Raw genomic sequence first — 22,009 nt, forward strand, 5'->3', positions numbered from 1 at the left:
TTCATTTCAAATTGTCACCCATTTAAAAGTTATGTTAACTGGTTTTTTCTTATTGATATGAGTTCTCTATTATAGTCTGCATAGGAGTCCTTTGTCATATGCATGAAAATACAATCAAAATTCCAACAGGATTTTTTTAAAAAGTAGATCAAAGAATTTTATATGGCCAATGCAAAGAACTTAAAACTAGACAATACCATATAGAATAAACACAAAGATGGAAGACATACCATAGGGTATGAAGACGTATTATTACAAAGCTACCATAACTAAGGCAGGGCAGTATTAGCACAGGATAGACCAAAAAACCCCATGAAACAAAACAGAGTCCAGAAAAAGATCCACATTACAAAAATCAAACATACACTGAGACCAGCCTTGAAAATTCCCTAAGCAGACGAAACCCATCTTGTCCTACAAGTAATGCTCCAGTTAGTCTCTTTTGGGAGATCAGCAAGGCTAACTTGATCTGGGTTGTTTCTTGCTTGTGCCTCTGAAAATCATAAGTGAATCTCAAATTGTGCTCCCCAAAATCCTACTGCAGTAGTCCACCACTGTGAAGAATAGCCAGTCTTTGCCTCCACACCATATAAGGGGCTTATGACATCAGACCTCTGAGCCTTGCTCCATGGCTTGTTTTGGTTTGTAAACTGTCTTTCTGTGTACAATTAAATTTTGCTAATTACTACTTCAGTGCTCCAGCGGTTTTACTTCTGCTTTTCTCTGAACTTCTGATAGTATTGATCTGACTTATGACACAGATGTTACTGTAATTCGGTGGGGGGAAACAATGGCACTTTTAATCAACTGAAAAAAACAGAAATCAACTTGGGGGGAAAAATCTTAATGATACCTGATACCACATAGAAAAATTAATGTGAAATGGATGATATGCTGAAAATAATACAGTTTATAGAAGAAAACACAGAAGAATATCTTTACTAGAAGGCATACAAAAGAGATCAGCACATAAAAATTCTTAAACATTTGAAAAAATGGCTCACTGAATTTCATTATAATAAAGAGATTCTGTTCACCAAAAGATACCACTATTAAGAGAGTGAAAAGACAAGCCACAGACTTAGACTGAGTTGGAAAGTATTTTAGGTTCTATGAGGCACATATGGCTCCTGTCACCGTATTCTTCTTTATCTTTATATGTTTGTCTTTTAAAACTGTAACAACCACTCTTAACTTGTAGGCCATATGAAAATAGGCCACAGGATAAATTTGGTTCAGACTATTGTTTGCCAAACTCTGGACTGGGAGAAAGGATTTTCAATATATATTATAAAAGACTTACATACAGAATTTATTACAAGGACTCACATACAGAATATATAAAGAACTCTTACAAATCAATACAAAAAAATCAGTTAACATAAATTTCAGAGTGAGTGAAATCTTTGCAAAATTGATAACGAAAGAGTACATCCAAAATACCACCAAACGTAGGGAAAGGTCCTCAATATGATTAATCATCAGGAAAATGCAAACTAAATCCACAATGTAAATCCACACAATCCACTGTAAATATACAATGACAGACCCATCAGATCAAGTAAAGTGAGAAAGACTGGCAGTGTGCATGGTGAGGATGTAGCAAATGGAATTGGAAAAGGTCATGACCAATTCCAAGAAGTCTTTGGAAGTACCTATTACCACCTACACACACCCTATGTTCTAGCAATTCCACTTCCAGACATAAAATCAGGAGACAGGGGCACTCACATTTATGTACATGAATATTCACAGCCACTGTGATCACAGTGATGACCGATGAGAAGGATGTAAGGAAGCTAAGACACATTCTAAAATGGGTGTTACACAGCAAGTCTCATTGGAACACACATCTGCTAAACTCACCAAACAAGTGAATCCCAAAGACAGAATGTGAGTAAAAAAAGACAGAACCAAAGATCCCACATTGTGTGGTTCCATTTACATGAAGCTCAAAATCAATGAACAGAGTCAGATTAATGGCTCTCTCTGGGGGTACAGATGAGGAGGTGACAGGAGGAGGTGCCTTCTGGGTGCTGGAAATATTCTATATCTTGCTCTGGGTGGAGTCACATGCATGTGTATGTGTGTAAAAACATGTCAAGCTGCACACTTAAAATTTACACCAAGGAGATTCTGGAAAAAAGTAGGAAGCACGTGTGAGAAACTGCCTCCCCACCTGGACCACAGCTGCAGGGGCAGAAACCATCTGATGCAATGACCATCCCAGACTCCGGAGTCTGTTGACCGCTTGCAACTTCCAGGCTTGGAAGGTAAATTACAACTACTTCTGGTCAATTTCAGCTCTTAGCATGGTAGCAGCTACCCATTCCCATCTTCCACCACCAACCACACTGCAGGCAATCATCCACGTTTCTGGAACAGTGTGCAGAAGCCAGGGTGGGCAAAAAGACCCTGTCCTGCAAAGAACAGGGATCTGGGCTCTGACTGCCGATTTTAATAACACAAGTGCAGATAAATAGGCAGGCAGCCATGGTTGTAGCCCCTCCCCACATTGTTGTAAGACCCTCCCTCTCCAGCTGAACAGACTTCCAGGGGAATTAAAGGGCCAGCACTCTTTTGCATCTCCTTTCATTTTTTATTTTTCCTCCTTTTGAGAGCCAGAAATTAAAGACAAGGATGTTCAAACACTACTGCTTATGCAGGGAAAATTAGAAGCAGACCATGTATACCCAGGAAAAATCTTGGGAAAAACATGAGAAGACCTTAAGCTTGCCCCTCAGGCTGATCTTCAGCACAGAGACACCCCATGGCAATAAAAAAAACCAAAACCAAAAACACTAACATAGAAGAGCAAACCCTGTGGTGGGGGGTAGAATATGATTTCCAGAGCTACCACATTATCAGATTCAAATGTCCAATGTTCGATAAAAAATGTCAGGGCAGGGGCGCCTGGGTGGCTCAGTGGATTAAAGCCTCTGCCTTCAGCTCAGGTCATGTGGGATCAAGCGGCATCAGGCTCTCTGCTCAGCAGGGAGCCTGCTTCCTCCTCTCTCCTCTCTCTCTGCCTGCCTCTCTGCCTACTTGTGATCTCTGTCTGTCAAATAAATAAATAAAATCTTTAAAAAAAAAAATGTCAGGGCAGGGATGCCTGGGTGGCTCAGTTGGTTAAGCAGCTGCCTACGGCTCAGGTCATGATCCCAGCGTCCTGGGTTCAAGACCCACATCGGGCTCCTTGCTCGGCAAGGAGCCTGCTTCTCCCTCTGCCTCTGTTTGCCAGTGCTCACTCTCCCTCTCTCTCTCTGACAAATAAATAAATAAAATCTTTAAAAAAAATGTCAGGACATACAAAGAAAAGTACCACATTCAAAGGGAAAAACAAAACAAAACATCAACAGAAACTGTCCCTGAATAAGACCTAATGGCAGATCTACTAGACAAAGACATTAAAACAACTGTCTTAAAGACGCTCAAAGAACAGGAGGAGGATGTGAAGAAAGTTAAGAAAACAATGTGTGAGCAAAATGTAAATAATGACAAAGAGAGAAAAAAACCTAAAAGGAAATCAAAAAGAAATTCTAGAGCTGAAAAGTATATTAACTGAAACAGAAAATTCCTTTGAGTGGCTCAACATCAGATTTGAGCAGGCAGAAGAAAGAATCAATGAACTTGAAGGCAAGGTAATGGAACTTACTGAGGCTGAGGAACACACAGAAAATAAATTGAAGAAAAGTGAACAAAGCCTAAGGGACCAGTGGAACATCGTAAAGCAGATGCATATGCTTTGCATATGCATTGTGGGCATCCCAGAAGGAGGTGAGGAAGAAAGGGGCAGCAAAAATACTTGGAAGAAATAATGGCTGAAAACCTCTCAAATTGGATGAAATACATGAATATAAACATCCAAGAAGCTCTACAAACTTCAAGTAAGAAGAACTGAGATCAACACCAAGGCATAATGTAATCAAGGTTTCAAAAGCCAAAGGTGAACAGATAATCTTGAAATTAGCAAGAGAAAATTGTCCTCACATATAAGGCATCCTCAATAACGTCAGTGAGCAGATCTCTCATCAGAAACTTTAGAGGACAGAAGACAGTGAGCCAGTATTTTCAAAGTGCTAAAAGGAAAAACTGTCAACCAACTATCCTGCATCTGGCAAAACTGTCCTTCAAGGCTGAGGGAGACACTGAAATATTCCCAGATAAAGAAAAACTGATGGAGATGTGATCACTACATGTGCCCTGGAGGAAATGCTCCAGGAGTCCTACAGGGTGACATGAAAGGACACTAGACAGTGTCTCAAAGCCATATGGAGAAATAAAGATCTCAAGAAAGGTGACTATGTGGGCACTTATATAAGCTAGTATTATAATAACAATCTGTCACTGCACTTTATATTTTCTCCATACTTAAAAAAAATTATGAGTTAAAATCTAATATTACTGTAATGTTGGTTTATAATTCCAAGTCATGTTTCCTAAATAGTTTAAGAGACTAATGCACTTAAAAAATTATTAGCTTATGTTTGAGACACACAATGTATAAAGATATAATTTTGTGGCATCAACAACTGAAAGGGGTGGGGATAGAGCTGTAAAGGAGCAGAGTTTTTGCATGTTATTCAAGCTAAACTGTAATAAACTCAAATTAGAGTGTTATAATGTTAGGATGTTAAATGTCATCCCCACGGTAACCACAAAGAAAATAGCTATAGGATATACACAAAAGAGAATGAGAAAGGAATTTAAATGATTCACTACAAAAAAGCAACTAAACACAAAGAAGAAGTAATACAGGAAAATGAGAGACAAAAAAATGTATAATGCACATAGAAAACAGCACAACGACAGAAGTTGAGTCCCTCCTTATCAGTATTACTTACATGTAAGTGGATTAAACTTTCCAATCAAAAGACAGAGATTGGCATAATAGATAAAAACATATGGTCCAACTACATGCTGTCCATAAAAGGCGAACATTATTTTTTAAAAGATTTTATTTATTTATTTGAGAAAGACAGAGCATGAGCAGAAGGAGGGGCAGAGGGAGAGGGACGAGCAGACTCCCTGCTGAGCAGGAAGTCCAATGTGGGACTCGATCCCAGGACCCCAGGACCATGACTTAAGCCAAAGGCAGATGTTTCACCAAAGGAGCCACCCAGGTGTCCCAAAAGACAAACTTTAAATTCAAAGATACAGACAGGTTGAAAGTACAAGGACAGAAAGAGATATGCAAATAGTGACACAAAGAGAGCAGGGATGTCTATATTAATACCAGAAAAAACAGACTTTAAATAAAAAATGGTTACTAGAGACAAAGGATGACATGTATGTGACACATAGAGCAACTGTCATACAACACTTATAAACACTTACACACCTAATGACAGACCATCAAAATATATGAAGAAAAAAATGACAGAATTGAAGGGATAAATAGACAATTCTACAATAATAGTTCCACTCACAATAACTGGTAGAACAGCCACAGAGAAGATAAGGAAACAGAGGACTTAAACAGCACAAGAAACCAATGAGATCCAACAGACACACAGAGCACCACCCGCAACAACCACATACACTTACACACGGGACATTTTCCAGGACAAACCATATCTTAAGCCACAAATTAAGGCTCAAGATGTATCAAAAAATAGTTATTATACAAAACATCTTCTCTGACTACAACAGGATGAAGTTAGAAATCAATAACAAAAGGAAAACTGGGGGTGGGGGGGCTGCCTGGGTGGCTTAGTGGATTAAGCCTCTGCCTTTGGCTCAGGTCATGATCCCAGGGTCCTGGGATTGAGCCCTACATCGGGCTCTCTCCTTGGCATGGAGCCTGCTTCCTCCTCTTTCTTCTCTGCCTACCTCTCTGCCTACTTGTGATCTTTCTCTGTTGAAAAAATAAATAAAATCTTTAAAAAAAAAAAAGGAAAACTGGAAAATTCACTAAACTGTGGAAAATAAATTATTTTAAAATGATCAAAGGATCAAAGAATAACTCAAAAGAGAATTTAGAAATTATTTAGAGATGAATAAAAATGAAAACACAATATATCACAACTTATAGGATGCAGCAAAAGCTGCAATAAAGGGGAATTTTTTTTAAATTTTATTTATTTACTCGACAGAGATCACAGGTAGGCAGAAAGACAGGCAGAGAGAGAGAGGAAGAAGCAGGCTCCCCACTGAGCAGAGAGCCTGATGTGGGGCTCAATCCCAGGACCCTGAGATCATGACCTGAGCCGAAGGCAGAGGCTTAACCCACTGAGCCACTGAGGCGCCCCTAAAGGGGAATTTAATAGCTATAAATATTAAGAAACAAGAAAAACCTGAAATCAGTAACCTAACTTTATAACTTAAAGAACTACAAGAACAGATTAAACCCCAAGGTGAAAAAAAGATGATGATAAATATCAGAATAGAGATAAAGGAAATAAATAGGGAAACAGTAGAGAAAACTGATAAAACCAAAAGTTTTTCAAAAAATTTTTTTAAAAATTGACAAGTTTTCACTAGGTAGACTAAGAAAAAAAGAGAAAACTCAAAGTAATAAAATCAGAAATGAGAGTGGGGACATTGTTCTACAAAAATAAGAAGAATTACAAAAGAGTACTATGAATTACAAAAGAGTACTATACACCAACAAATTGGATAACCTAGATGAAACATAAAAGTTCAATCAACAATCACAAAACCCATCAAGATTAAATCACCAAGAAATAAAAAATATGAATAGTCCTAAAACTAATAAGGACACTGAATCAATAATTCTTCTCCCAACAAAGAAGAGCCCCAGATTATTAACTTCATGAGTGAATTCTACCAAACATTTAAAGAAGAACCAACACCAATCCTTCCCAAACTTTTCCAAAAAAATGAAGAGGATGGAAGACCACTTCCTAACTCATTCTGAGGCCAGCATTACCCTGATACCAAAGCCAGACAGAGATACAAGAAAAAGATAGACCAACAACCCTTATGAATATCAATGTAAAAACCCTCAACAACATAGTAATAATATTTTAAAAGGACTATATACCATGACCAAGTGGGATTTATTCCTGGCATGCAAGTATGGGTCCATACATGGAAACTGATCAATGTAATATGCCACATCAACACCAGGAGGGAGGAAAAAAAAACAGAGGATCATGTCGAAAATCATTTGACAATATTTAACACCCTTTCATGATAAAAAAAAAAAAAAAAAACAACCATTCAGCAAACTAGGGACAGATGGGAATTACCTCCACATAATAAAAACCATATAAGAAAACCCACAGAGGGGTGCCTGGGTGGCTCAGTGGGTTAAAGCCTCTGCCTTCGGCTCAGGTAGTGATCTCAGGGTCCTGGGATTGAGCCCCACATCAGGCTCTCTGCTCAGCAGGAAGCCTACTTCCCTTCCTCTCTCTGCCTGCCTCTCTGCCTACTTGTGATCTCTGTCTGTCAAATGAATAAATAAAATCTTAAAAAAAAAAAAAAAAAGAAAGAAAACCCACAGAAAGACTGATAGCATTTCCTCTAAGATGAGGAACAAGGCAAGGTTGTTTGCTTTCACCACTTCTATTCAACATGGTACCAGAAGTTCTGGTCAGAGCAATTAGGCAAGAAAAAAAAAAGGCATCTACATTGGACAGAAGAAGTAAATTTATCTCTGCATGATATGATTTTATGTATAGAAAACTCACCATTTATGTGTAGAGTCCACACCTAAAAAAAACAAAAACAAAAAATAAAACAAAACAAAACAAAACAAAAAACCCTCCAAACAACTGTGAGAACTTTGGAACTCAGCAGAGCAGCAGGATACAACATCAACACACAAAAATTAGCCGTATTTCTACACATGAACATTCTGAAAAGGAAATTACAAAAACAATTCTATTCATAGTAGCATCAAAAAGAATAAAATATTTAGGAATTAACAAAGACGATGAAGGACTCATACAGTGAAAACGATAAAACACTGCTGAAATCAATTTAAAAATAAATAAATAAATGGAAATACATCTCATGTTTGTGGATTGGAAGATTTACCAAAACAACTCAAAGAGATCTACAGATTCAATGTAATTCCTATCAAAATCCCAAAGACCTTTTTTTAGAAATAGAAAAATGCATCCTAAAATTCATACAAAATCTCAAGAGACCCCAAATAGCCAAAACAATTTTGAAAAAAGAACATATGTGGAGGCCCCATACTTCCTGATTTCACAACTGACTACAAAGCTACACTAATCAAAACAGTGTGTACTAGCATAGGACAGACATAGAGACAAAGAGAATAGAGTCGTGAGCCCAGAAAAAAACCCTTGCAAATATGGTCAAATTATTTTGGACAAGCACTCCAAGAACATTCAATGGAGAATGTAAATGAGAGTGGGGACATTGTTCTACAAAAATGAGAAGAATTACAAAAGAGTACTATACACCAACAAATTGGATAACCTAAATGAAACACAAAAGTTCAATCAACAATCACAAAACCCATCAAGATTAAATCACCAAGAAATAGAAAATCTGAATAGTCTTAAAACTAATAAGGAAGTCTATTCCCAGATAGTGCGGGAAAACTGGGCATTCACATGCAGAAAAATGAAGGTGGACCCCTACATTGTACTATTTATAAAAATTAACTCAAGGACCTAATCAAGGTATCAAGGACCTAAATGTAAGACCTACAACAATAAAACTCTTTGAAGGAGACACAGGACGAAACTTCACAATATAGTATTTGACAGCTATTTCTTGGATATGACAACAAAGGCAAAGGTAACAAAAGAAAAAAAATTTACATTGGACTATGAAAACTTAGAAATTTTGTGCATCGAAAGACACTATCAATAGAGTAAAAAGGTAACCCATAAAAATGAGGAAATATTTAAAAATCATATATCTGAAAAGAATTGCTATCCAGAGTATATAGAGAATTCCTAAAACTCAACAAGAAGAAAAAATTAATAACCTAATTTAAAAATGGGCAAAAGACCTGAATAGGCATTTTACTAAAGATGATACACAGATGGTCACATGAAAAGATGATCAATATCACTAAACATTAGGGGAATAAGAATCAAAACTACACTGAGATACCACCTCACACCCATTAGGATGGCTATTATACAAACAAAACAAAACAAAAAACTGAGAAAACAATAGGTATCAGTGAGGATGTAGAGAAAGTGCGCTTATGCACTCTTATTGGGAGTGCAAAACGGTGGAAATAAGTACAGTGGTTCCTCAAAAAATTAAAAATTACTGTAAGATCTAGCAATTTGCCTTGGGATATGTACTCAAAAGAACTGAAAGCAGGGCTTCACAGAGCTCTTTATACACCCATGTTTATAGCAGCATTACTCACAATGGCTAGAACACGGAAGCAAACCCAGTCACTTGCCTCCTCTGGCAGATGAATGGTAAGCAAAATGTGGTACATACATCTGACCTTGAAAAGGAAGAAAAGTGCAACATGCTAAAACCAGGATAAATGCTGAAGACATTATGCTAAGTGAAATAAGCCAGTGACAAAAAGATAAATTCTGCGTGATTCAACTTACATGAAGTACCCAGAGCAGTCAGATCATAGAGACAGAGAGCATAACGGTGGCTGTCGGGAGCGGTGGGGAGGGGCGAGTGCGAAGTGACTGGGATGGATGGCAGTCGTGCCGCACAAGCACACGAATGTATTTAATACCACTGTACTGTCTAATCGGAAATTGCTAAGATGGTAAGCTTTATGCTAAATGTTAGATTTTATCACAATAATTAAAAATATTTGTACTATTCACTGTAGGAAATGTCTTTCTCAATTAAAAAAGTACATAAGAAGAAAAAATCAGGTGGATTATGAACCTAAATGCAAAGGCTAATAAAAACAGCTTTTAAACATAATACATGAGAATACTTCATGAGCTTGACATAAGGAAAGCTTTCTTAAACAGCACACAGAAAGCACTAACCAAAGATGGGTAAATTATGCTACATTAAAAATTAGGAACTTCTTATTTGTCAGAAGACATCATGAGGAGAGTAAAAAGGTAACACAGAGAGGAAGAAGGTCTATGTGACAGGCTTGTAACTGGAGTTTATCAAGATGTCCTATAAATTAGTAAGGGAAAGACAGAGAACTCCATGTGAAAATGGGTAAGAAACATGAAAAAAGATCTTTTACCAAAGAGAAACTCCTAGTAGCCAATGATAACTTTAAAAGCTATTCCATCTCATCAGTAATCAGGAAAATAGAAACCAAAATTCTACTGAGATACCATTATGTCCCCGCCAGAATGGTTGCTCTGAAAAGCCTGAGGTCCCCATGTAGGTGAGGCTGTGCAATGGCAGGACCCTCCCGTGTGTGCTCCCGGTGGTGTGACTTTGAAAAGCAACTCAGTGCTGCTTCCTGAAGCTGAGGAGACCATCCTGCGCCCAGGGCCCAGCGGACATGCTCAGTGGAGCAGCGTGCCACACCCCAGATGCTGTCCACAGTGGGATGCGGGCAAAGGAAGACAAAGCCCGAGCCACACAGGACAGCAGTAGAGCTGAGACTCGGGGTGAAGGGAGCGCATCAGATAACCCCTAACTCATAGTTCCAAAGGAAAGCCACTGAGGCACTGAGGTGGAAAGGAAACCAAAGCAATAAGTAGTGACTCCAGAAGTCAGGGCAGAGGTTACTTTTGGCAGCGGGAAGGGGTTCTGATGGGGAAAGGGCACACAGCACTTCTGGAAATTTTACACTATGACTCAGGTGATGGTTATACCAGAGCTTCCCTTAAAATAACTGACGTGAAGCATTTTAATGCATTTTTTTATGCATCTCCATGCACCCTCTGTATTTTTAATTTTTCACATTCATTTTTAAAAATTTTGTTCTTGCTTTTAATTTATTTTTTAAAAAGATTTTATTTATTTGCCAGGGATAGAGAGAGAGAGTACACACAAGCAGGCGAGAGGCAGGCAGAGGCAGCGAGAGAAGCAGGCTCCCTGCTGAACAAGGAGCCCGATGCGGGACTCGATCCCAGGACCTTGGGATCATGACCTGAGCTGAAGGCAGCGCCTTAACGAACTGAGCCACCCAGACGTCCCTTTTTCTTGCTTTTTAAAACGATCTTATTTATCTGAGAGAGAGAGAGCATGAGTAGGGGGAGCAGCAGAGGGAAAAGCAGACTCCCCGCAGAGCAGGGAGCCCAGACCCCGATGCAGAATTCAATCCCAGGACATTGGGATCATGACCTGAGCCAAAGGCAGATGCTTCACCAACTGAGCCACCTGGGTCCCCTATTCTTGCTTTTACCAAGAACCCAAGAAATCCATGAACTCCCCTCACCAAACTATAGGTGGTGTCCCTGTGAGAAGAACCTGACCTTTCAGAAGCCGGAGGACCCATGATATCCTGTGTGCACCATGGAGCGAGCTCCCAGCTATGTGCCTGTTTAAGGCTGGTCAGGGGCCAGTGCTCCCCTGAACATACATCCAAGCCAGGTGAGTGAGGAATGGAGAAGGGGGGGAAGGACTTACAGGCAGGAAAGAGCTAACAGGCAGCCTGGCTCTGAAATAAAAACGTACCCCCAGAAGGGCTGAAGTCCTCTCCATCTCTCCTCTGTTCACCCGAATGCTGTGGCTCTCCATCACTGTGATTCAAACACCAAAGCAGATCAAACTTGCATCAATGAGTTATCTCCACGAAAGCCTCTGGGACGGGGAGCAAGACTTACTCCCTCACAAGGACAATAATGACAGTGCCTGCTGCGTCCCACCTCCACAAACGGTCTGTGAGGGTCAATGCTGGAGCCCAGCAGTGGCGGTGGGGGCCGTGGGGACACTCCCTGAATGGCCACATGGGACGGAGTCATCTCGGGCCAGCCAGGCTGTGGAGCACTGGGCTGGGCTTGGCTCCCCTAGTGCCCAGCAGGACCTGGGCCAAGTGGGGGCTGTGAGACAAAGGCAGAGGAGGGCTCGCACCCCCTGTCCTAGGTGCTGTCCCTAAGGGTAGGACTGACAGTACACCACCAGGACGAACAACTGCTGTGCAGAACATGCCACAGGCTCGCTCCACACTGCTGCTCTGAGGAGCATGGGGCTGCCGCTCGGCCAGGATGTAAAAGGGACCTCATGTGACTGAGAGGTCAGAACCGTCTCGTTCTTCTAGATCAACAGGTGATGCTCTCCAACCCCTCTTATTACAGAGAGGGGAATACAGGGCTTGCTGCCTCGAAGCACTCCCATGACACACTGCCCACCCTAATAAGAGAGAAACAGCTGCTCTCAAACAGTGTCAAGAATTCCCTAGAAACACGACTGTCTGTCACCTTTATGGTACCTTACCTGCCAAAATTGGTATCAGAGGAAGCTCCAAAGTACAAAATAGTTGCCATAATCCATAAACCTGTTTTGTAGGAAGAAATGATACCAATGTTACTTTTAAATTATTTCTGTCTGCACTGGGCTGAACAGCCTACTTGATAGCACTAAGGTGAAATTCAGGCAACTTCCACCCAACAGCCACCCTCCTGTCATCCTCCTTCCTAGTAGAACTCCTATTTCTTTCAAATATCCTATTTCCTTACCAAGACCTCATAGAGATATTTAGAAATATAGGGTAGGCCAAGCCCCATTCCCAATTCTCTTTATCTTTCTCATTTTTAAAAATTTTAAAAATATTTTATTTATTTGAGAGAGAGAGAGAGAGCATACACACACAAGGGGGGCAGCAGAGGGAGAGGGAGAAGAAGACTCCCCACAGAGCCAGGAGCCCAATGAGGGGCTCAATCTCAGGACCCCTGAGATCAGAACCTGAGCCGAAGGCAGACACTTCACCAACTGAGCCACCCAGGGCCCCCAAATCTTTCTCATTTTTAAGTGTGATGAAGGTATTGAAACTTTTTTTTTTAAGATTTTATTTATTTATTTGACAGACATAGATCACACGTAGGCAGAGAGGCAGGCAGAGAGAGAGTGGGGGAAGCAGGCTCCCCGCCAAGCAGAGAGCCTGATGCGGGGCCTGATCCCAGGACCCAGAGATCATGACTCTAGCCGAAGGCAGAGGCCCAACCCACTGAGCCACCCAGGTGCCCCAGTATTTTAAGCTTTTAATCTTCCATTTAACTTCAGAATAGGTTTACTGAATTCCCAAAAGTATAGCTAGAATTTTCATTGGTTTTTGAATTGGCTTTAGAAATTAATGTGGGGAGAGGTGAAATCTTTATATGAGGTCACCAGGTCACCTCCTCCCAGAGTATGAAACATCTCTGCATTTATTCAGACTGTCTCCATGTCTCTTCTCAGGGCTTTTGTCATGTGTGTCCCTTCCTGCTGCCATCCAAAAGCCCTCTGCCTCACCTACACCTCCACCGTGCCCTCACTAGAGTCCTCGCTGCCCCAAGCCCTGAACTTTGCCCCAGCCCTTTCGGGGATGGGCTGACGTGCTCCAAGACACCACCTCCTCAGTTCTTGGGCTGTGTTAGTAGGGAAGAAAAAAGGGCTTCCTCTCTCCCGATGGACCCCTCCCAGCAGCCCATAGTCCTGGGCCTGCGGCCACAGTGCCTCAAGCCCAGCTCCTGACCAGCAGCCTCTGCAGGGCCTTGGCTCTCCCCGGAGCCTGGTGACAGCTTCCCCTCCAGGCCCAATGGTGGAAAAGCTTCCAGGCAGTGCCTGTCCCCTGATGCTTCTCTGTCCCTTATTGGCCCTTCACTCCTGGCCTTGCATCCACACACAGTCCCTTCCTTCAACTCTTCTTAACTGTTCCTTTGAATGCCCTCTGCTTCCCAATGAGACTGAGGAGAGCTGTGTCCATCTTACTATTAAACTAAAATAAATGCTCTGCTTTTATGTCAATGGCAACATTAGAAACATCCCAGCTGAGGAGCACCTAGGTGGCTCAGTGGGTTAAACATCTGACTTTGGCTCAGGTCATGATCTCAGGGTCATGATCACAGGGTCCTGGGATGGAGCCCCCTCCAGTCCGCTGGAGAATTTTTCTCCCTCTCCATCTGCCCCTCCCCCTACTCATGCACTCCCTTTCTCTCTAATAAATAAATAAATAAATAAATAAATAAATAAAAACTTTTTTTTTTTTAGATTTTATTTATTTATTTGACAGGCAGAGATCACAAGTAGGCAGAGAGGCAGGCAGAGAGAGAGGAAGAAGCAGGCTCCCTGCTGAGCAGAGAGCCCAATGTGGGGCTCGATCCCCGGACCCTGGGATCATGACCTGAGCCGAAGGCAGCGGCTTTAACCCACTGAGCCACCCAGGCGCCCCAATAAAAACTTTTTTTAAAAAAGAAATATTTCAATTCATTTGGTAGCTTTTTAAAAATGCTACAGTTATTAGCCTACAGAAAACATTTTTTAAAAACTCCAAGTCCAGGGCACCACTGATCTCTGTCAAATGGATAAATAAAATCTTAAAAATAAAATAAAAATAAAAACTCCAAGTCCTTGGGGCACCTGGGTGGCTCAGTTGGTTAAGCAACTGCCTTCGGCTCCAGTCATGATCCCAGTTTCCTGGGATCAAGTGCCACATCAGGCTCCTTGCTCAGTGGGAGCCTGCTTACCCCTCTCCCTCTGCTGCTGCTTCCCCTGCTTGTACTCTCTCTCTGTGTCAAATAAATAAATAAATAAAATCTTAAAAAAAAAAGAATACCCCTCCAGGTCCCAACATGTGGCCTGTCCTTCTATGAGTGAGGCACAAGTTTACTTGGCCTGAGGATTCACTGCTCTGTTTTCTGTACAGCTGTGAGCATGGATGGGAGTAAAAGATGCTCTTGGGGAACAGTGAGGAGGAGTGCCTGCTGACCCAAGTTACGAGATGCCTTGCCTTCAGCTGGGAGCAAAGGCCCATCGTAAGTCTGTAGAGTGTCTTCAGGTTCACACGTACATTCTGATTCTTTTAAAAGATCAAAAGAATGAAAGATTAGGCAAACTTGCAGCAATGTTCATCGAAATCCAGGGAGGGACACAACCCACAGAAATGGGCACTAACTAGGTGGCATAAGTCTTTCCATGGCAGACATGCCACTAGCTAGGTGGCATGAGTCTTTCCATGGCAGACTGCCATGGCAGTCTTTCCAAGGCAGAATCTTTCTCTTGGCGGCCTCACCAAATAGCTCCCATGGGCAAGCTCCCACGTTACACAACAGCCTTCTTACCAGGCAAGTGCAAGCTACCTGGAGCCTCTCCCCCAAACCCGGATTTTTCCTCATTTTGCAGGAACTGCAGAGTGTCCACGGTGCAAAGATCACACGGTGGGAGAGACAGATGCGTACCCCCCACGTGCCCCAGTAGGCTGAGGAGCCACGTGGCCAACCTCAGCATCCGTCCTCACCCAGACATCAGCCCCAGAGGCCTGAGCATGGACGATCAGGGCTGCAGCCCACGACACACAGCCTGACTCTCCTTGCCGGATCACTCGCTCTGCCAAACAACTCCCCACACTCCACTTTTGGCCTCAAGGCCCCAAGCCAGAGAAACCCCAGGATGAGGAGCCAGCAGTGGGCTGATGTAGTCTGGCCTTTGCACTCTCCTCATCCCCAGCCTTGGCTCTCACGCACGACTGGTATCGGGGCAGAATGTCTACTCCTGCCTGAATGAGCTTCCCACAGGAGACCTCATGATGAGCCTCCCACTATGAGTGGTTCTCCAGCCAGGGCTCCACCAGGACAAGACCGAGCTCCAAAGGGTACCAGCACCTTCCCGAAAGAGCCCCTGACACAGCTACCCCTCTACCCCACACCTTCCTTCGAAATCTCACCCTTCCCTCCAGCTCCCGTGCTGCTCCCTTGGCCCAGACTTCTCCTGCATTCTCCCAGATAATTCCTGTCACCTCTTCAGCCAGCACAGAGTGGGCCTGGCTCTCGCCTCCCACCCCTCACGCACTGCAGGCCTTCACAGTGGACACATTTCAAGTCAAGAGATTCAAGTGCGAGTTCGCAGAGGCCCCTGCTTTTCTTCCTGCAGTGTGCCGAGGGCCCTGGGTGAGGCAACAGCACATGGGCAGTGGTGGGACGGGTAGGGTCCCCAGCACCGTGAGCAGCTGCTACAGCCTGGGTGTGGGGCCCTGGCTCCTTGACAGGGAGAAAACACCTCTGTGGCTGTTGCTCTGTTACCGTGGCTACTCCCGTCCCCAGATGCACTAGGAAGAAACTAGACTTTAGAGTCAGAAGTGCACACTTTGAACCATAGCCTCAACTTGACTTTGGGCAATGGCATACACATTGATCTTTCTGCACCTTGGTCTTCTTCTCTATAAACTGGAACTGGTAGTGCGGAGGTGGGCACATCCCTATTTCGGCTACTCTTTGAGGAAGCTCCCCTCCCAGCATCATAAGATCAGTAGAACTCACCTTCATGTCCTCTACCCCCACCAAGGGGCACACATGTGGCACAGTGAAGGAACTCCCTGTGGGTCTTCAACAAAAGTGACAAATGGCTCACTGCTGGGCCTGGGGCCTGAGGGCTCATGTCTTCTGCAGCCTGTTACTGCTTTCCCTCTGAGTCTGTGAGCTCCCTCATATTCCTCAGACACATCTTCAGATTAAGGCGCAGTAAGTTTCTGCATTTGTACCTTCAAGTCCCCATATGACTCAGATCCTCCCTCACAGATGGCACAGGATGAAGGGCAGGAGCGAGCAGACCTCCCAGAGGCTCAGGGCCCTCACCTCACCAGCCACTCTGCCCCAGTGATTCCCAGCCCACGGCCAGTACTTGTGCTCCCTGAGCCCCTGTACACTCACCCACTCATGCGTCTAGCGTGTTGCTGTTGATTTGCACACAGGAAGCCTCAAGAGAGTGGCCAGCTGGGGGTCCCCTTCTCGGGGACTTTGCTCCAGAGCCATGAGTACCATGGCTACTGCAGACGTAGTTCCTAACAAATCGGTGTGTCTCCAGAACAGGCCTCGGGAAAACCCACCTGGGCACATGGAGTGAGGTGTGGCCAGAGCCTCTGTGTGGTGGCCGGGCCACCAGCACTACGAGCAGCTCATGGACACAGAGCATGTGGCTCGCTGACCCCAGAGAGTCCTTTTAGAAGAATCCCGCTGTGAACAGACTTCCCAGGGAGTTAGTTCCATGAAGGAATAGAAGTCACCCATCCTAATTCAATATCCTCCACCGGAAGCATCAGAGTAAAAAGCATTTGTACAGAATAAGTGAAAATGAATGTCAGCAATGTTCTTTTTATTACAGGACTGTATGAAGTGGAAGAAGTTTCAAGGAAAAAATTTGGGTTGACTAAGTTGGTAAACCCTGATCTTAACACAACTTACCACAACATTTCTTGAGGAATTTCCGTATGTGCTGTTCACATTAACAGAGATGGAGCCTTCAAGGTATTTTGCCACTAAATCTTCAAAAGAGGGTGAAGCATCCCCAGGATCTATAAGCCAGGCAGCAATTCTGGGATCAAGCCCTACAAAATGAACAACTACAAAGAAAAAGGCCATTTGATCACTCCACAAAAACTGAAGAACCATCCTTTTCTCAAGGGTCAAAATAATAATAATAGCATTGCCATCTAGTTATGGAGCTGAGTGCCAAAATGATGCTCCACCATTCCTGAGGAACTCAGAGCCTTTGGTACGAGCAGCCTCCACGACCTAGGTCCCATACAGGCAATCCCCATGGGGAACTGACCCCAGATAGCCGAAGAGGGGGGCTAAACTAACATGGAACTTGGACCTCTCACAAATGTTCAGAGGTGGTGATGAGAACCCTCCGGTACTCTTCTGGCCTCTTCTCCCCCATCAGCCCCCCGCCCCTGCTCCCCAGCTTTCCAACCCTGCACCTCTCACTGGGCTGTCTTCCTAGGTGCTCCTAACCCCTCTTCAGGGTGTCCAGGAGCCCAAGTCTTGTGAGCTGAAGAAAGAGCATAAGTGTCCTCATTGCCAAGTTCAGGGGTGCGGAGCAGTGGGCAGTGTATGTGAGGACAGAGATGCCTGGCATTTGGGGCATTTCCCCTGATGAGAGGAAAACCTGAGAGACCCCCCCCCCCGCCCCCAGATCTCTGCCGCACTGGGGTATGTAAAACAATGCCACCCCTGGAGCTTGGGCTGTTACTGTCCCTAAGTACTAGATTTCTTATCCAAAAACCCAGGAAGAGGTTGCTGTACATCTCTGTGAGACATATGGGAAGATGCTTTGTGAAAAACAAAAACGACATCTGCTAAGTAAGTTTTAGTGCCAGAGTATTTTAAACATTGACAGGTAAGCTATAAAAGGGGGGAACTAATAAACTGAGAGATGAATCTGAATTCTAAGAAACTGTGTTTTTAAGTCACTTTATATTTTCTAGATTTATTTATTTATTTTAGAGAGAGAGAGAGAGAGAGCACAAGCAGGGGTAGAGGGAGAGAGAGAGAGAATCCCAAGCAGACTCTGCACTGAGCATAGAGCCCAATCTGGGGCTTGAACTCAGGACTCTGAGATCATGACCTGAGCTGAAATTGAGACTCAGATTCTCAACCAATAGAGCCATCAAGGTGCCCCAACTTACTTAAACATTTTGAATAATGCTACATTAAAAACAAGTAGTTTGCTTTTAAACAAAATTATAGTCTTAGATCACAGCACACTAAATATTATATCTTCTGGCATCTTTAAATTATGCTGTCTAAGAAGTTTCTGTTTGTCAATGGATCCGGTATTGTGACTTTTTTATTTGGTGTCTGGGAAGTCCCCAACGTTTGGAACCTTGGCTGGAACAACATGGGCAAGTGCTCTGGGAATTGCACCCACATTGGCTGCCCATGGTCTGACCCAACACCATGTGGCCACGCTAACTGATCCGGCAGACTAGTTCACTCTGCTTGCCTTTTCAGAGCTCTAATGGTCCAAAATTAAGGCTCTGCTAACATTCTTGAAAACTCCTGGGGAAGTTGTGATGGCACAGGAAGGGCCTGGGGGCTGGTTCCTGTCAACTCCTCTGCCTCACATACTCAAGCCCCCAGGACAAGACCCCTCACCAAGGAGAAAATGCCAGTAGTTGAAAGAAAAAGGCCAAAGAGACAGATTTAAAAAGAGCTAAGAAAATCTGAGAAAATGATAAAAGCAATGAAGAATAAATAAATCAGAACTACAAATATGTGGAAATGAGAGGGCTTAGAAAAATAAGAACTGAACAAAGAAATGAAAGGGTTCGGGAAATAAAACAAAAAAATTCATAAACAGAAACTGAAAAAAATAAAAGTAAAAGCTGAACTGGTAATACACTAAGGCAATTGATGTGATACATACAGATGATGGGGAAGAGGGATATAAAAAAAGAAATGAGAGGGGCACCTGGTGGCTCAGTGGGTTAAAGCCTCTGCCTTTGGCTCAGGTCATGATCCCACAGTCCTGGGATCAAGCCCCACATCAGGGTCTCTGCTGAGAGAATGCTCATCTGCTTCCCCTCCTTCTCTCTCTGCCTGTCTCTGCCTGCTCGTGATCTCTATCATATTTAAATAAGAAAAAAAGAAATGAGATTGGAAATAGATTCTAGATAAAGTGATAAATAGGAAAGAGCACAGAGGTAGATTCAACATATGAAATGAGTTCAAACACCACAAAAGAGGTAAACAACCAGATATCATTTATTTCCTGACAGAAGGACCCACTACTACCTAGGGTCATGGTCAGGGTCAGGGTCATGACTTAGTTTTGCCCTCCCCAAAATCAGGCCTGAAATCTGATCAAGCCTCTCGATCCAACTGCCAATTTATAAGAAATAGAAGGGCAAGGGGTGCCTGGGTGGCTCAGTGGGTTAAAGCCTCTGCCTTTGGCTCGGGTCATGATCCCAGGGTCCTGGGATCGAGCCCCGCATCAGGCTCTCTGCTCAGCGGGGAGCCTGCTTCCTCCTCTCTCTCTGCCTGCTTCTCTGCCTACTTGTGATGTCTGTCTGTCAAATAAATAAATAAATAAATAAATAAATCTTAAAAAAAAAAAAGAAAGAAAAAGAAATAGAAGGGCAAGAAGAATGTGTTAAACAGCAAGAAGGAATATATTCTGAAAAATCCAATGCTGGGAAATCCTACTTGATAAACAAGCTGGTTCCATCCACAAGGACAAAGTAATTACAGGAAAATAAAACAGGGAGAGAGAATATAGATTTAAAAAAAAAGAAACAGGGGCACCTGGGTGGCTCAGTGGGTTAAGCCTCTGCCTTCAGCTCAGGTCATTATCTCAGGGTCCTGGGATCAAGCCCCACATCAGGCTCTCTGCTCAGCAGGGAGTCTGCTTCTCCCCTTTCTCTCTGCCTGCCTCTCTGGCCTACTTGTGATCTTTCTTTCTCAAATAAATAAATAAAATCTTAAAAGAAAAAAAAGATTCTTTCTCCCACAAAAAAAAAAAGAGAGAGAGAGAAAGAAATAAGAAGCATATCACACCTATCCCAGCTTCAGGGTAACCTAACCCTAACTCTTGTTTGGATCCCAAGTCACATAAACCATAAGAACATAAAAACAAACACAAATGATATTTAAAGACAAGGGGGGCAGTGCACACATTGACCAGATATATCTAGTAACACTGGAAGATTACCACTAATCTGGGGGAGATGATGACTGCATCATTTTAAAAATGAAACCCTCATGTTCCATGACATAATTGAAATATTTACAAAGGAATCATAAGATGCTTGGAATCTGCTACAAACTAACCCAGGAGGCAGGGGTTTGGAATTGTGAGGAGATACAGAGGAAAGAAGACTGGACATAAGCTGGAAACTGTTGAAGCTGGATGATGGGTACCATGTTGCCTTCCAACACCACCTCTGGCACCCAGCGAGGGCATCTGACAGTTGGCACCCCTCTGACACTGGCTACCGTGAGTGCAGAACCTGCAGGCTGAGGACTCAGCCTCACAAGACCACCCCTGCTTCAGATGCCTCCCATACCTCCCACCCACTGACTATAAATTGGGGTTCCCATGACCTCCTGCTCAGGCTCGCAAAACTGTGGAAGCACCTGTACTAACTCATGACCCATGTATCATGAAGGACACAACTCCGGATCATCCAGATGGAAGAGACACGCAGGGCAAGGTGTGAGGCAGGGGGCACAGAGCTCCCACCTGCCCAGCCCTCAGACATGCTCCCCAACCTGGGAGCCCTCCAGTTCCCCACTATCCCCTGTGCAGGGGTGGTTTATGGAGGCTCCACTGCCTGGATGCAATTGATGAGATCACTGGCCACTGCGATACACCACCTCTCCATCCCTTCTCTGTCCCCGGGGGTGGGGGTGGGGAACTTGAAGTCGAAATGACTAAGCCTGACGTGGTCATTCTGTCCACTGCCCCATCCCAAAGCCGACTAGTGGTCCCCAGCTCCTATTTCTCTCATTAGCACACAAAAAACACTCTTAGCACTCTGGGGATTGCAAGGGCCTTAGAAACCATGTGCCAGGAAGCAGGGACAAAGACTAAATATACGTTTCTTATTGTATCACAGGTAATTCTGTACATGTTGGAAATTTTGTACAATCAAAACAATTTTTTTTCCTTAACCCACTGAGCCACCCAGGCACCCCTGTTTCTTTTTTTAATCTATATATTCTCTCTCCTGTTTTTTCCCCCTATAAATAGATTATAAATTCCCTACGAATTAAACTGAAGTCTAGGGGCACCTGGGTGGCTCAGTCAGTTAAGCATCTGCCTACGGCTCAGTTTTCTGAGTTTTTGAAGAAAACTTTGTAAACATCTTCTACAGTTTGTCTCTTTTTCCCCTTTGCTTGTTTGTTTCTTCAATGCCACATAGGAGTGAATCATATGGTATATGTCTTCCTCTGACTGATTTCACTTAGCATGATACTCTCTAGCTCCATCCACATCATCGCACAAGACAAGAGTCCATTCTTTTTCATGGCTGAGTACTATTCCACTGTGTGTAGCTACACCACATCTTCTCCATGGACACTTGGGCTGCTTCTGTATCTTAGCTGTTGTAAATAATGATGCTATAAGCTTAGGGCTGCATGAATTCCTTTGAATTAGTATTTTGTATTCCTTGCATAAATACCCAGTAGTGCAACTGCTGGGTTACAGGGTAGCTCTATTTTCAACTTTTTGAGGAAACTCCATG

At 43.3% G+C, this 22,009-nt stretch overlaps 1 protein-coding gene across 1 annotated transcript in view; it reads right to left on the reverse strand.

Annotated features, from left to right (window-relative positions):
* The window catches only part of POLN (DNA polymerase nu), a 156,925-nt gene that overhangs the window by 97,114 nt on the left and 37,802 nt on the right, over positions 1 to 22,009 (reverse strand). The window contains exons 7-10 of the mRNA XM_013045794.2: positions 17,223 to 17,380; positions 14,777 to 14,845; positions 12,286 to 12,346; positions 11,527 to 11,591 (exon numbers count right to left, since the gene is read on the reverse strand). Of these exons, the coding sequence (XP_012901248.1) occupies positions 11,527 to 11,591; positions 12,286 to 12,346; positions 14,777 to 14,845; positions 17,223 to 17,380 (353 nt within the window). The remainder of the gene's footprint in view (positions 1 to 11,526; positions 11,592 to 12,285; positions 12,347 to 14,776; positions 14,846 to 17,222; positions 17,381 to 22,009) is intronic.

This window comes from Mustela putorius, unplaced genomic scaffold, assembly GCF_011764305.1.
Source record: "Mustela putorius furo isolate JIRA1106 unplaced genomic scaffold, ASM1176430v1.1 tig00000083_pilon_pilon_pilon, whole genome shotgun sequence".
NCBI classification, from domain to species: Eukaryota; Metazoa; Chordata; class Mammalia; order Carnivora; family Mustelidae; genus Mustela; species Mustela putorius.